This window comes from Mycetomoellerius zeteki, unplaced genomic scaffold, assembly GCF_001594055.1.
Source record: "Mycetomoellerius zeteki isolate Tzet28-1 unplaced genomic scaffold, Tzet1.0 scaffold578, whole genome shotgun sequence".
NCBI lineage: Eukaryota > Metazoa > Arthropoda > Insecta > Hymenoptera > Formicidae > Mycetomoellerius > Mycetomoellerius zeteki.
This window is the reverse complement of record NW_017257586.1, coordinates 88,186-100,404: the sequence shown is the minus strand read 5'-3', so window position 1 is coordinate 100,404 and position 12,219 is coordinate 88,186. Positions and strand designations below refer to the sequence as shown.

The following is a 12,219-nucleotide window of genomic DNA, read 5'->3' as shown; positions in this document are numbered from 1 at the left end:
CCGCGATTGGCCGTACGCATTTACGAGTGCATGTGCATCGCAGTGCGCGCCAAATATACGTTGAAAATAATGGAAAATAAAACGGCGAAAGAGAAAGAGCTAGGAGAGATAAAGAGGATATTATACCGATATGTGTGGATGTTATCAGATGCGATAACGATGACGCACCTGTATTATTAATGTTGTTATTGCCAATTTTGCCCATTATCACCAGCGCTCTAGCTCCAACCCTAACGGACCCAAGGAAAATGTGAGCGGCTGGTGGACGAGGCCAGACGCTTTATGACGTGCAGTGGAGCACGGATTTGCTTCGTTACGCGATCAACAAGCGTGATATTTCTGTTCTTGGAAGGTGCACAAAATCGTGAGAAAACCGATACGATCGAAGCTCAATTATTAGCCAGTTATTAGCAAAAAAGCGATGTGATGCGGAATCAACGTCGGCTGAGGCCGAGGCCGCAACCAGCCGGTTAGGTTAGGTGTCTTGTCAGTGTGACGTTGAGAAAGAATTACAAGTCTCGCTTATCGCTCTTGACACCTGCTTACGTGAGTTTGATCTTGCGCTCGTGCATTCTTACTACCTGAATTCTTATACTAAAACGAGCTTGAGGACGCATAACGCATGAAAGATCAGTTTTTCTCTTCCACCTGGTAATTACAAAGCTTTCCAACTATCAAGAGAAAGAGAGAGAGAGAGAAATGTACAACTAATTGTTGTACCTTCCTCTAAACTAAGGTTTCTATTCTATTGACACCAGTTTTATCCGTCTCGTGACACCGCAATATTGCATGGCTTTACAGGAACAAACGCATAAATGCAATGTGGTAAAGAAAAGAAACCAAGATGAGCTGTTCTGTGGAATTACGCCAGCGTAGGCAACAGGGGATGGCGGAGGATCCTCATAAACTCGCGGCGATGATGAATAAATCTCAAAGACTTGTACTAGGACTTTTAGTTCTATTGCTGGTCGATATAATTTGGGTTTCCAGTTCTGAGCTTACCAAAGTAAGATCAAACTTGCCGTAAACCAAACTTGCCTTCTCTATAAATATTACAACTAGCTTATGTACCAACATTTGTTATTTGCAATTGTTGACGTAATCAACGTGATAATTAGATATATTTGAAAGTTTTTCTTGTATATACAATTATAATAGAAATCACAGTAACATGATATATATCTTTTCAGTACATCTACAGGGATGAAACATTTGAAAGGCCATTTTTTAGTACATATGTAAGAACATCTATGTTTACATTTTACTTGCTTGGCTTGTGCTTTTGGCCACCTTGGCGGGAACAATGTAATAAGCCTGCAACATATATGGTATTTATTGATATTGCTTATACACATATCTATTCTTTTTTTTCTTTCTACTGGTACATCTCACAGATACTGATATATTTTACTTTCTTTTAGTTTATAGATCCTAATGTTGAAGATGATAACTTTTATTCGGAGGCTAATACAAGTCTAGTAAGTATATGTGAGAGAAATTAGAATTGAGAAATCTGTGTCGTAATATTTTTATCATTAATGATAATGCAAAATAAAATATGTGCGATCTATTATATGTCGAATCTAATCTAGATGCTTTTTTAAATAAATTGCTTTGGAAAAACGTTAAAAAATTCTATAGACACAGGGAAAACTAGGTTCATTCTATATATTGAAAAAAAAGTCTGGTAGTAGCTAGCTTCCAAATGTTGAGCAATATAATTCCGATTAAATATTTAATTAATTAAAAATTATTTTACTTTACTAAATATTTAGAAAAGTAAAATTATTTTTAGTTATATTAACCGAAGATTTGATTGTAATTATTTCACTTAATATTTCATAATTATTACTAGACTTTTTCCATGTATGCGCGTCACATATGCGAAATAGAAGATTTTACTGCTCAGCTATTAATCAAATAACGACTACTCGTTTTATCATAGAGTGATCCAACGTTTGTTCCAATAAAAACGCCGGATCATTGTGATCGTTCATCAGGAACAGAAAGTGACGATTCGTCTATTCGCTCTGTACGATTTAGCAAATTAGCAGAAGTGCGCCATATGTCCGAAAGTGATGCTACCGAGGCTTTATTGGCACGACTTAGTTATCAGGCCAGTGTCAGAGCTGGAGAACAAGCAAGACGACAAGCTAACAAATTCTCTGTACAAAAAGTGGCTAAGATAGCTCTTATGTTTTGCTTATTTGTAAGTAACAATGTGAAATTCAATCAAACGCATTGTTCTCTCGGCATTATGTGCTATCAATATTGTCTTCTAGTGGTTCATGGCAAATTATACATACCAGATGTCATTGGAGCAAACTTCAGCTAGAATTGTTACTGTTTTGTCTTCGACGTCCAGTTTATTCACTTTATTTCTTGCTGCTTCTTTTCCCAGTAATGGAGGAGACAAATTTACGCTGTCCAAATTAGCTGCTGTGATAGTTAGTATCTTCGGACTGGTAAGTTGCAAGTTTACTCATGCAAATACAATTAAACAAAATAATTCTTAGGAAGAACATAAACGTTTCATATTTCCTTTTAAATCCAGAGAATAAAAGATATGCTTGCGTTAGATTTCATGTGATATATGTTGAAAAACATTTTCTTTACTTGCAGGTACTGGTCGGTATTTCGGATTTAACTATAGAAAGTAATAATATGTCAACGGGCATAATATTAGCTCTAGTCAGTGCTTTTTTCTATGCTGCATACATTGTATTTTTAAAAAGAAAAGTAGATCACGAAGACAAGATGGATATACCAATGTTTTTTGGCTTTGTGGGAATATTCAATTTAACACTTCTGTGGCCTTTATTCTTCATTCTTCATTATGGTCATTGGGAAGAGTTTGAATGGCCCAATAGCCATCAGTGGACATTCCTAATTATAAACGGTCTAATTGGTACTGTTCTGAGCCAAGTTCTTTGGCTATGGTAATTTCAATACAATTCAACGTGTTGTCATACATACGGTAATAATAATACCAACTTTTGTACTTTTATGTAACGTGATTGCATTCTATTGTATCTACAGGGGTTGCTTTTTGACATCATCTCTCGTAGCAACAATGGCTGTAAGCTTAACAATGCCCATGTCAATGGTAGCCGATGTCCTCTTGAAAAAAGTTGAGTACCCTTGTATTTTCTATTTGGGAAGTATTCCAATGCTTTTAGCATTCCTGACAGTATCTCTTTTATCTTATTATGACAATTGGGATCCTGTTATGGATTTAATTAAAAGGTTTTTCATCTGGATATGCAGGAAAAACAACAGATCTACAAGGTAAAGCGTGCATTACATATATGATATAAATATTACATAAATCAAAATAACAATATAAATTGACTAGAGTTGTAATATCGTAACATTAACTGTACTACACATACACACACGCACACACACAGCCACAGACATAGACCAACTATGAAATGAGAAATCAATATTTTCAGGATCCCAGATCTTGAAGCAGAGCAAACGGAATCTTTAATAGGAATAGACAGTGGTGATCATGAAGCTTAACAAGACAATAATGAGAGAATTGAAAATACGATAAAACACCTCCTGTGTTACATACATCATTGTAATAACATCTTAATTAACAAGCACACGTTTCTCAATAAGTACGTGCCTCCATCCGCCGTAAATATCCACTTTCATTTAAATCGTCTTATGTAAGTTTTACATCTTATTGTGTGCAATAATGATTATCACAGAGTCTCTTACTTTTTCTACGGGACTGTATCGCTTTATTTCGTACTAACATCAAAAAATGATATTACTGCCGGACAATAACGATTGCGAGTCAATTTACGACAAACGCAATTAACGTGCTTTATTTGTTCGAGCCCATTATGCATTTCTGAAGCTACCTCTTTTTACATTTCTTATCAATTTATTCTGCAAATGAATGTGGCTTTCGTAAACTGTGCCACTAAGATCTGGTAATAACATAATAATTGTTATTTCGAGACTAAGCGTCTTTTGGGTCTTGCGCTATACCCTATCCTATAACTGGATTCGCAAAGAACCAGAAATTCAGTGTCTTTACCAAAATCTGTATATACTATATAATAGAAAGTTGATGAGAAAATCAAAGAAATATTCCTTCATAAGACTATACTTTTCACTAAACAGTAATATTTTTTATGCTATTAAAGCTTTACAACATAATTAATGAATAACTTATTAACAAAGGCAAATGGCACTCTGCTACGTGCTAAAAGTAACGTTTTTATAACGGAGCACTAGTGCATTCTGTACTTATTATTTTTAGTATTTGGCTGATTTTAGACGAAGTATTATAAATGAGATAGTTTTACATAGTGTGGAAAGAGAGTGCTATAAAGCTTTGGACCAATAAAAATTTGATGATAGTAAAATGAAGAATAAGTACTCATTCATAAAGAGTAGAAACTCTCAACATGAGATCAAAGTTTTATATATTCGGCGAGAACAATGATTCATTTATATTTCAAATGTCTAGTCTAGTCATGACACACCTATCGGCTCACATCCCGCTACTAAACATGATTTAATTTCGTGATTTAATTCAGTTGTTACAACTGAAATGATTTATGTTTAATTTTTCTTCCGCTTTGATACGCACAAGTTTTATCACTATGTGTTCAAATATTAACAAGCTGTAGACAAGATACATGAACAAAATGAATATCGTAAACTGCGATGTAAAATGTTTACTGATTTCAAAATTCTGTAACAGATTGTTAATTATTCGAAAAAATGGACGCGTAAAATTTGTGAGATGGAATATGGTACACTTATGTCCCACGTAGTCATAAAACTTACACTTCACATCTCTTATCCACGGTACACGATTGGAAATCGAAACATTCATATCTGGCTTTTGAAAAATTGATATACATCTCGACTGATCTCATTCAATTAAGCGACGTATTACGCTACGTCGTATTTTTATTACAAATGTTACAATTTCCGACTTTGTGTAAAATGTCTTTAAAAATTGTATGTAAATATACATATATATCTACGCTAGAGTACAGCATCGGAGCAATTTAAACAGCGGGATAATTTGTAGAAAGAACACACACATTTCAAAGAGAAAATAAGTTTGTAAGAAAGCAACATCTTTGAAGAAAAAAATAAATAAAAAGATGAAAGGGAAGGGCAGTTGCAATGTTAAATTAATGATGTGATGTGATATAACAATAAATAATAATGTGTTGCGCAAATATATCTTAGAATAGTATAATGTGCGATCTATTAAGAGAATTTCGAATAAATAGTAATTGATCGTTCCTGTAATGTTATAACCAGACTTGAAATTGAATTTGTGCGTTGAGGTCGCACACCAATCGAAAAATAATTTTCGCTTTCGATCATGTCCATTATAGAGAGATGGAATCTGATTCCATCATAATAGAGACATTTGCTAACGTTCGAATGATGTAAATTGTTCGCATGATCTTGTATTCAAAATTAAAAAAAAAAAACGTTTCAACATTTTCTCTCTCTATCGAAATCCAAGACTGGCTATAACTATGTCTATTGTATATTCAGTGTAAATATTATGTTCTAAAGTTAAATTTAAAGTTGTATACATATATTATATAAAAATTATGTGATAATAAAGTATAATCCTTAACAATTTCATTTATATATCCACGTTTACGCGGTGATAAGAAAAAAATAATTCCAAAACAAATGAATCTCGACAAACAAAATTTATAATTCGGTTGCATAAAAAACGGCATTCGATATTGAAGAAACATGTAATTGACACAATCGTGCCTCGTACAACTTTTTAGGCTAATGTATCAAGTTCCGATTTTCTGAAATAGCGCAATATATAACGTAAAGGACTTGAAATATTCACAATTATACTATTTTTTCGACATGGCACGCGATAACCAAACAAATACACTCGAATTGCATATAAAAGGTAAGAATAGAAAATATTGTCGTACGGAAACAATAGTACATATGATTTTAATATTTGTTACGTTTTTAGTAAATGGACAAAATTTATCAGCAATTTCAGAAAAGTGTAATATCGGCACGTTACGGTATATAATTATGCATACTATTATATTATTGAGTAAGAATAAATAAATCTTGTTCAATTTATTTTACCACCATATCCTTAATATTAGGATTCCTTCCGATCCATCTTGGCCTAAAATACCTTCACGTCATTCAAGCAACAATACCGATGACATTATTGAACCTCCATGTGTAATCACTTTGACAGGGACTCCTAGAAAAGGTCGTAGTGTAGTGCAAACTGTTGCAAGTCGGTAAGTTTCAAGCATTTCAGATACTGCTTGTTATAAGTGTACGTAAATTACATAACTTTGTGTCGCAATGAGGTAAGAGTATCACTACATTTCCTACACTTTTTCTCTCCTTTTTTTATTTTAGACCTCTCAAATCAAGATTGAACCAAGGCAAAGCAATTACGCATATACCGAAAAGACTACCTGGCTGTTTTGATCCACGTTTTAGAAGGCATTAATTTTTCCAAGATAATATATCTCATATTAAATTTACGCTTTGTTATAACTCGTGACTTTAAAGCAAACCAGCTCTCTACAGAGAATATAATAAATAACACACTTATACATATACAGGGTGGGGCATTTTAATCACCTCATGAAGGTCACTCGGAGTTATGACCTTGACAACATATGTTAAAATGAAGGTCATCGGAGGGTGGTCCCTTATACTAAATATTTACCAGATTTTGTATATGGGATATTACCAAGATCAGGTCAAGGTCAAATCAATTTTTTTTTAATGACCTTGATTTAACCTTAGTAATGTCCCATATACAAAATCTGTTATTTTTATCTTCTTTCTCCTAAGAAAACCTACAGCTTTTGTATAAAATTTTTTTCTGTATCTTTTTTAGTTTCTAAAATATAAAAGCTGTAGGTTTTCTTAGGAGAAAGAAGATAAAAATAACAGATTTTGTATATGGGACATTACTAAGGTTAAATCAAGGTCATTAAAAAAAAATTGATTTGACCTTGACCTGATCTTGGTAATATCCCATATACAAAATCTGGTAAATATTTAGTATAAGGGACCACCCTCCGATGACCTTCATTTTAACATATGTTGTCAAGGTCATAACTCCGAGTGACCTTCATGAGGTGATTAAAATGCCCCACCCTGTATATGTATATATATAAATTTGAGACCATAATATATATATTATAGTTTCCTCAAATTTATTTTTTTAAATATATTTTTAATATATTTATTCTATATATTTTTTTAACATTATTTAATATATTTTTATCTACGTTTTGTTTCGTTAACATGCCATACCAATACAATTTATAATGAAATACAGACAGATATCACAGCAAAAGGCTGAGAAACCAGATGAATTTTATATCACACAAAACGATGAACAAATACCAGAGTTAGACACACCTGTCACGCAAGGAACTGAAAAGCTTGAAAATAAATCGTGGGAAACGAGCAAAAGCGTAAACGATTATGTACCAGCGTGTCACGATGTAAATAATTTATTATCAAATGTAACAAAATCGGCGAACAAGATGACCGAACAAGATAATCCTATTGATGAACAATCCATTTTAGAAGCGAAACATTGTCCAAGTAATTGTACAAAATTGTTATATCGAAACGATTGTGTATGATTCAATTAACTTTTAAAATCAATTTTAATTGTAAATTGATTTCAGCCTTGCAATATGCGACAACCGAGCGATACGACGTTGGAAATAGATTTCCTCAAGAACAAAAACAAGTATGGTTTCAGTTTGCAATCGCGCGTTATGATTAACATTGCATATTAAAAGCAGGCTTTTATCGTGTATTTATGTCTCTTAGGAGACTAATAGGCCACTGTTTTTAATGGTTAATGAGAAAAGGATACACGCGTTACCTATCAATCCTGTTAACATAGAAACTGCGTCTTTGTCCGCGCAGTCACTGCAGTGTTACAGCGTTCAAATTCCTGTAGTCGCATATCGCGATATACCTTTACAAATATCGAGTATGCCTACGCAAATGGAAAAGGACGTTAAAATGCAGTCCGTATGCCAAAATGACAGTGGAAAAGGTCGAGAAGTTGTCGGGAATATCTATACAGAATCGAAGAGTACCAGTTTGATGTATAGCTTCAGGGAGTCTAAGAATGAAAAATATCCACTTGATGGTAATGAATTGTTATCTCAATAAAATATAAGTAAAATTCCAATATAAATCTTCACGATTGATGCATATATAATATATTTATAAGGCAATAAGATATAATTCACAAACACACACACAATTGGAACGTACTTAGCAACGAAGTTACGTTTCGACTCTGAATTCTAAAATCTTGTCCTCAATATAGATTATAAATATATTGTGTTTACGCACCAACAACTGCAGGAACTCATATAGGCATTTTACTTATTTATTCTTGGAGCCACAAAATTATTTTTAATTTAATATTATCAATAATTTGTATAGCTCATTGATAAGACAAGAACAATCGAAATTTTGCTGTTTTCAGATATTGAATGTTATAATGCAAAGAGCAACGATGATCTCTCGAAGAACAAAACTATTTCCAAGAATTGTGAAGGACACCACACTTTCGAACGCGAAATAGGCGCGAAGGAAAACGTCGCATCGTTGAATCAAGATATTACAGAGGATATTGCGCTCGATAACGATCGTTGTGGAAACTTTGATGAGTTAGAATTAGATAACGCGGTTGACGTAAACAATGATAAAAGTAAATTAAGTTACTCAAATTTAAATATCGCTGCAAGATTGAAGAATTTCGTCGGTCAAAGCTACGTGATAGATTCTTGTATTGCGAACGGAGAAAAGAACGAGAGAGAAATGTTGAAATCGAGCGAAAGAAAAATGACGAAAATGCGGATACATTCGTGTGCAGACACGGGAATACAAAAGCTGACGTATCACGTAAAGGATGATCGAGACAATGCAGATAAATCTTGCACAAACGTAATAAATGACAAAGTACTGGGTAAAAGTTTAGCCTTTAGCCAAGTTGACGATAAGGAATATAGCAAAAATAACAAGAAGAAAGACAGTAAGAAGGAAAAGCACGAAGAGGGAGAGCTGCGCATTAACGTGAAACGTAAAGCGGCACCGATGGATCTGTCAAGAAAGGCAAAGTCATTCTTACGGAAGAAATCCCGTTTCGCGATTACAGATTCCGACTGTACTCTAATACTGCCTGGTTATCGTGGCATTAAAGGTAAACGATATAAAAAGAGCCGCGGTCGCTCCAAAATAAGTCAATCGTTACACGGAAGAAACGGAATAAATAGTGCGAATTCTATATTAGTAAAGTACAATGCGTCGAAACAAGATCAAATAAATTCTCGTTCGTTGACGAATCTACGAATGAAAAATTCATTTGAGAAGCCATCATCCATTCCTCTAGAGACTCAAGAGCTGTTGAATAAAAGTTATTGGGAGTATTACTGGAAACTGCGGCGTAAAATCAAGCCAGATAACGCGAAAGAAAGAGATGAATGTTTAAACGAGCATCATCTACCTGAATCTCAGACATTACGACAATGCTCTGTCCTTTCTTGTGTGATCAATACAGCGCTCCGAGATTCAACTCGGGCGACTGGTGATGAAAGAGCGTCTTCAAATCCGAACATGACGTCTGTTGCACGCGAAAGCGTTTCTGCATTACCCTCCATGTTGGTGAAGAAGATTCAACAAAAAAGAATGAAGCGAGCGAGCAACCGATTGCTCGGACTTCGAGCCATAGGTACGATAGATATGTTTCTCTCTCTCTCTCTCTCTCGCTTACTTAGCAAAGTTATACTATTTTTTATTAACTTAATTCTTAAGCCCGTCTCTATCAATGTAGATGTTAATCTCTAACTTATTTTCTAATTGTATGAATTAGAAAAAGATAGAGAGTACAATAAATTAGAGTCCGACCGAAACTGAAAACGAATATTAGGTCGTTATTTAATTTCGGCCAAAAACGAAACTTAGATAAGTGTTATTAAAAAAAAAAAAAAGAGAGAAACTAACGGAGTCACATTTTTTTCGGCCGGATCAAAATCGACATTTTTGGATTAATTTTACAGAGATTTACGTGATTTTCAAAAATCATGACAATTTTATGTACTGTTTAAAAAACAAGATTTTATTAAAATAAACATTGTAAGAATTTTAGGCACCATCTAATGTATGAATACATCAAATACGATAAAGAAAGCCATGATCGATCAAAGTTAGATGTTTTCAATAATACATTATATATTCTTTATTAAATCAATTTATTCCAGATATGATTGCGCGCCGATACTTTCGGACTTTCAACACAATCATTTTGAAACACTAATAATCCCCCCTAAATAAATTAAAAAGAAAGAAAGAAACTTATTGCGAAAAATATTACCTCATATCTGAAATAAATTGATTTAATAAAGAATATATAATGTATTATTCGAAACATCTTTGACCGATGGCTTTCTTCATCGTATTTGTTTTATTAAAATATCTAACTATATAATGATATAATATTGCATCCTCAACTTTTAAAGAAATTAAATCACAGTTAAGATCACATCAAAGTTTGTACTCAAATTGTCTTAAGTTAATCAACGAGTTAATAATTAAAATTGAATAGTTGCTTTTTGAACGCTCACCGGCGCGTTGCAACTTGTACAATTTCGGTTTATCCACCGAAATTTTTTCTTAATTTCAGCTGAAACCGAAATCAAACCGAAATTTCGGTCGGACTCTATAATAAATTAAATCGAGATTAAACTGCATTGATAGAAAAGGACATTAATCGTAAACAATTTGTTCTTTATTCTTGACATTTATAATTCTATTAGCACTGCTGTGTATCGCGATGTATGTCGCGGTGATATTTTTGCCTATGATGTACGACTATTTTTTCGACGAGGAATACGACGATGAGAACATGAATTATATCGAACTAATGTTCCAATACATCGCATCATCGTTTGGAGAAGCTATCGATGGAGTTACCGACGTCTTGACTACGATTCTTTTACGGCCAGTAAGATTTGATCGAAAGCGGTAATCTTTGACTCTTTCAAATTCATGGTAGATGGTTTCGCTGCAATGGTCATATCTGCACAAATCTATATTAAGCGTTCTATAATCTGTGTCGTTTTCTGTATTTGTAATGTGAGAAATGTTAAGTTATTCGAATCTACGTGTCTCTCTAACGTGTTTCGTCACTCATCCTTGGTTGATCGTTTATACGCACCTTATTACATAGCGTACGACATCCGACGTATGACGTCCGATATCCAAAGAAGAATTTGTTTCCTAAAGACAAAAATGTCGCTAACTAGAACCGAATTCTCTTATTGGATATCGTATCGTCGGATGCCATATGCTGTGTGAATTTTATTATTGTTTGCAACGTTTTCGTGAAATGTGTGTATTTATATCTTTATGCAGAACGATATTTCTTACAAATATATATTGTATACATATACGAATTTATATATAATATACATATAATTGTGTATATCGCTATTGCATCCGTAGGTTTTGATTATTAACGCGAAATGAAAACAAAAACAACCTTACTGAAAAAAGTTTAGTACGTGATTTTTTTAAATGATGTAATTTGAAAAATCACATAATGTTACAAATATAATTTCATCCATCATGTGATTTTATAGTTATTGAATTTTAAAAAATTGAATGATAGAAATAGAAGAAAAAAGAACGTATCATGTGACTTTTTAAAATACGTAATTTTAAAATCACGTACTGATTTGGAACAATCCGTTACGTGATTTACATGTTTTAATTACATGATTTCATCAACTGTATGACGTGATTTTTTTCAGTAGGGAAGGCAATTTCGACATGTTGCAATAAAAATATTTATATATTTATATAAAATTAATTATAATTCGAAACGACTAAAAAAAGAGATTATTGTTCCTTGTCTTTGTTAATTTTCATTCCTCAACTCTTCATTAATGTCCTGATCAGAGTCCATGGTGTAATAAGATAAGGTGAACCGTTGCGCATAATGGCAATACTGGAAACAATTAATCAAATTTGGGTTCAAATGCACTTTCCTGCTTTGCATCCGCGGGAACGTTTCACCTTGGGTGCATTCCGTTTCAAGCTGGTTCTACATTGATCGCATCGCAGCGTCGCAAGCGTTGCAGTCCAATCAGAGTCGAGCTAGTTCGACTCTGATTGGACTGCAAC

The 12,219-nt window shown here is 33.5% G+C and overlaps 2 protein-coding genes across 2 annotated transcripts; both read left to right on the top strand.

Moving 5' to 3' along the window:
- The first annotated feature begins 46 nt into the window (after positions 1–46).
- Positions 47–5,536, top strand: LOC108728033 (solute carrier family 35 member F5). Its single transcript, XM_018456374.1, has 9 exons — positions 47–651; positions 802–1,006; positions 1,191–1,328; positions 1,422–1,478; positions 1,946–2,209; positions 2,283–2,465; positions 2,623–2,939; positions 3,040–3,288; positions 3,456–5,536. Exons 2-9 carry the CDS (start codon positions 845–847, stop codon positions 3,523–3,525), a joined length of 1,440 nt encoding a protein of 479 aa, XP_018311876.1. The 5' UTR covers positions 47–651; positions 802–844; the 3' UTR covers positions 3,526–5,536.
- Positions 5,537–5,667: 131 nt separating this feature from the next.
- On the top strand, positions 5,668–11,403 carry LOC108728031 (microtubule organizer protein 1). The gene is made up of 9 exons (XM_018456373.1): positions 5,668–5,926; positions 5,996–6,050; positions 6,138–6,281; positions 6,406–6,492; positions 7,343–7,614; positions 7,701–7,765; positions 7,849–8,176; positions 8,522–9,766; positions 10,851–11,403. Exons 1-9 carry the CDS (start codon positions 5,881–5,883, stop codon positions 11,060–11,062), a joined length of 2,454 nt encoding a protein of 817 aa, XP_018311875.1. The 5' UTR covers positions 5,668–5,880; the 3' UTR covers positions 11,063–11,403.
- Positions 11,404–12,219: the final 816 nt, after the last annotated feature.